The following is a 4036-nucleotide window of genomic DNA, read 5'->3' as shown; positions in this document are numbered from 1 at the left end:
GTGAGACTCTGTCTCTTGAATAAATTATGTTATAATCTCTCTCTTTTTTTAATTCTTCCCCTAGAATTGGACGTTTTGGATATTCGTGCATATAGCTGTCTGCATTTTGGATCATTTCTTTAGTTCAGAGTTCCAAAAGTAGAATTCTAGGTCACAGAATATTTTTAAGGCTTTTAAAAATACGTAATAGCAATTACTTTATTAAAAAAGTTATTATGCCAGTTTACACTTCTATCCAGGTATTTTACTCTTGATTACAAACATCAGTTCTATGAATGACCTTTGCAGTAATTTTTGTTACTAGTATTGTTACTGAGAAATTTTACATTGGCTGTAATTATAATTGTGTTCTCTATCAGATTTTCGAGAGGAGATATTAATTTCATTTTTTTCAAATTTAGTATTTATTTTTTTAAGTATGTAAATATTTTTGGCTATTGAAGTTCTATTAGTATTCATGCCAGTCTTTTTTTTTTTTTCTTAAAGAAACACTTTCAAAAATACATTCTCAGATTTTGTTTGTTTGTTTGTTTGTTTGTTTGTTTGTTTTTGGAGACAGGGTCTCACTCTGTTGCCCAGGCTAGAATGCAGTGGTGTTGTCATAGCTCACTAGCTCACTGCAACCTCAAACTCCTGGGCTCAGGCAATCCTCCTGCCTCAGCCTCTTGAGTAGCTGGAACTACAGGAACATGCCACTACACCTGGCAAGTTTTTTGTATTTATTCTCAAATTCTTGAATGAAAACACACTAAGTCAGAGTAAACAGGTAAGAGTTAATCAGTAAATTGAAAATACAAACTAGGAGCTGTTTTTACAGACCAACAATTATATATTAGTTTGATTTTAGAGCTGGCACGACACTGCCAAGTAGTCCCTTGTAGATAAAATAAACTTATATTTAACATGTTACTTATATAATAAGCTGTACTGTAATGTTATTTTGAAGTATGGCTAAAGGCTTTTTTAATTCCAACACTCTTCTTTTATGCTTTCAGTTTGGGGATAGAGCATTTTTTATGTGTAGTGTACAGGGATACCAACCTCAGAATAGCTCTCTTCCAGACTAATCTTTCAGGTCTCAACTTAAAAATCTTTCCCTCAGGGAGTTGTTCCCTGCCTCACCAGTCTAATTCAGATGCTGTGCCTTCATAGGTTCCAATGGCCTCCGCTCCTCCTCTCACAGCATTCTTCATACTTTACTGTAATTCTTAGTTTACTGTCTGCCTTTGTTACTAGCCATTAAGCTCCTTGATTACATGTATCCTTTCTGTTTTATTAACCAGCATTCCCACTTCCTAGCACAAAGTATAGGCAATAGGCACTTGTTGAGTGAATGAATGAATGTCTGAATTACATGGAATTATGATTTAATAGAATGTTAATTAATAGGATCTACATTTATTATACCTATCAGATTGAGTTTTTTTGGTTTGGTTTAAATCTTATCTTTTTTGTCTTTGTTCTAGGGCAGAAATAATATGTTTCATACATTGTTAATGTTTCTCTACATCATAAAGACCAAAGAGTCAGGAATGCTTGGGTAGGTATTTATGCTTTAAAAACAAAGTACTTAATTTATTAACTGGTATTATGTTAAGATTCTGCACAAGGCAGCAGCATATTACTGAAAAGATTTATGGACTGAACAACAATAGATACAACTTCTAGTTCTAAAATATCTTGGCTCTGTCGCTAACTAGCTCAGCTGTCTTGGGCAAGTCCATCAACTTCTCAGTACCTCCATTTCCCTATTGGTAAAAGGCAAATAGACCACATCATTGGCTTTTTTCAAGCCATTCCATTTCAGACACAAAGCATTCTGCAAAATGTTTACAATTGAGAGAGATGGAGTCGGTACCCATTCCATAATGTTGTTAACTAGGATGGAAAAATAATCAGTTGAAATGGTTTACATACTTAGTAATGAAGCTCACATATTCCAACAAATTCAAAATTGTGTGTAGACATTTTGATGAAATTTTAGTGTATCAAATAACGTTTGGAGTAAGTAGGCCCCAGCTAAAGCTAGGAAAATCTGGTAATGCCGGGTCTAGGAGTCTGAAGACCTGGGTTCTGGGTTCAGCTCTGCCATACTAAATAACCTAAGCCTAACAAAATGCAGAGGGAAGGGCTTGGAGCAGAAGGGACCTGTGGTCACTTCCTCTTCTGATATGCCTGCCTCTTTCAAGGTTTGTTTAGGTATCTTCTGTGTAATTTAGCAGTTACAGGTGTTCTACAGTTGTGCTGTCCAGCACAGTAGCCACCAGCCATGTGTGGCATTGAGCATATGAAACATGACTAGTCCAAACTGAGATGGCCTAAAGAGTAAAATATCTACCAGATTTCAAAGATGTCATATAAAAAACGTAGAATATCTCCTTAATAATTTTGCATATTGATTACATACCAAAATACTATTTTGGATCTTTCAGGTTAAATAAAATATATTCTTAAAATTAATTTCACCTGTTTCTTTTTGCTTTTTTAGGTGTCTATTAGAAAATTTAAGTTATATATGTGGCTTGCATTTGTGATTCTATTGTATTTCTATTGGACAGCACTGCTCTAGAGAAAGCAAAGCTTCTGTCCTTAAATATATTAGATGCAAAGATTAAAACAGACATGAACAAAAATTTGTAAACGAACACAAACATTTATTAGCTTCTTTTATCATATAGTTTTTAATGTAAGAAAGATTAAAGAGGAAACTCACTTTTGTGAGGTACTAACGTGGTACTTTTTCCTTTATTTTTAAATTATGAAAATAATGCATGCTCAGTACAGAAATATTTAAATGACACAGCAGTATATAATCTAGAATATGAAAGTTCCTCTCTGATCAGCCTCTCTCAATCCCAACTCCCTCAGGATACCCAGTGTTAACAGTTTCAGGTTTGTGTCTCCAGACTGCTTGCTGGGAGTAAGTTGATTTTGATTTGATTTAAAAATGTGTAGTACCCAAACATAGTACTCTGTGATGTGATTTTTAATCTCATGGTATATTTTGGACATTTTTCTGTGTCAGTAAATACAGATTTTTTTTCCTAAAATTTCTAGGAATATTTAGTTATAAATGTGTTGATACATATATATTAGATGGAATATGGAATTTGCTATAAATATATTGTTAATACCGATTGAGTATCATTTATCTGAAATGCTTGGGACCAGAAGTATTTTGGATTTCTGATTTTTTTGGATTTTGGAAAATTTGTAATACTTACTGGTTGAGCGCCCCTAATCTGGAAATCTGAAATGCCCTAATGAGCATTTCCTTTGAGTATCATGTTGGCATTCAAAATGTTTTGGAACATTTTGGGTTACAGATACTCAACTTGTATGATAAAAACAAACAATGAGTTTTTGGTTTTAATTGAAAATTTATCTTTTCCTCCATAAATCCAAATTGATATTTTGATGTATAAATGATTTGTTATGATAGCATGAAGTTTGTGTTGAGTGCTATTTACAATTTGTCATATGCATAAAAATGAAAAAACTTAAAAGTACTTAGCAGGGCAGTAATTTACTCAGAAGCCAAGAATTGATACAAGTTTTGAAGTGCTTATCTCCTCTTAATGAGCAACTTATATATGAAAAATTAAGCATTTTAGACTGAAACTAATGAGTATTTTCTTTATTTTGTTTTGTTTTGTTATTTATTTATTTTTTTTGTGACCGCAGCAGGACACGAACCTGCAATCTTCTGATACGAAGTGGGTTTTTTTTTTTTAAACCAAGGAGGAAAAACATTGAAATTACTCAGAAGCCAAGAATTGATACAAGTTTTGAAGTGCTTATCTCCTCTTAATGAGCAACTTATCTATGAAAAATTAAGCATTTTAGACTAAAACTAAAGAGTATTTTCTTTATTTGGTTTTGTTTTGTTATTTATTTATTTTTTTTGCGACCGCAGCAGGACACAAACCTGCAATCTTCTGATACAAAGTGGGTTTTTTTTTTTAAACCAAGGAGGAAAAACTTTGAAATTACTAACCTTTTTAATATGACTAATTAATCTTTTTAATAAATCTAT

At 32.7% G+C, this 4036-nt stretch overlaps 1 protein-coding gene across 1 annotated transcript in view; it reads left to right on the top strand.

The window, feature by feature from the left end:
* Positions 1-4036, top strand: part of TMEM209 (transmembrane protein 209) — a 42202-nt gene that overhangs the window by 36406 nt on the left and 1760 nt on the right. Inside the window, exons 11-12 of the mRNA XM_012664739.1 lie at positions 65-72; positions 1467-1540. Coding sequence (XP_012520193.1) covers positions 65-72; positions 1467-1540 — 82 coding nt within the window. The remainder of the gene's footprint in view (positions 1-64; positions 73-1466; positions 1541-4036) is intronic.

Source organism: Propithecus coquereli, unplaced genomic scaffold, assembly GCF_000956105.1.
Source record: "Propithecus coquereli isolate 6110/MARCELLA unplaced genomic scaffold, Pcoq_1.0 Scaffold91, whole genome shotgun sequence".
Lineage (NCBI taxonomy): Eukaryota > Metazoa > Chordata > Mammalia > Primates > Indriidae > Propithecus > Propithecus coquereli.
Note: the sequence above shows the minus strand (reverse complement) of the source record. Positions and strands in the feature narration are given on the sequence as shown.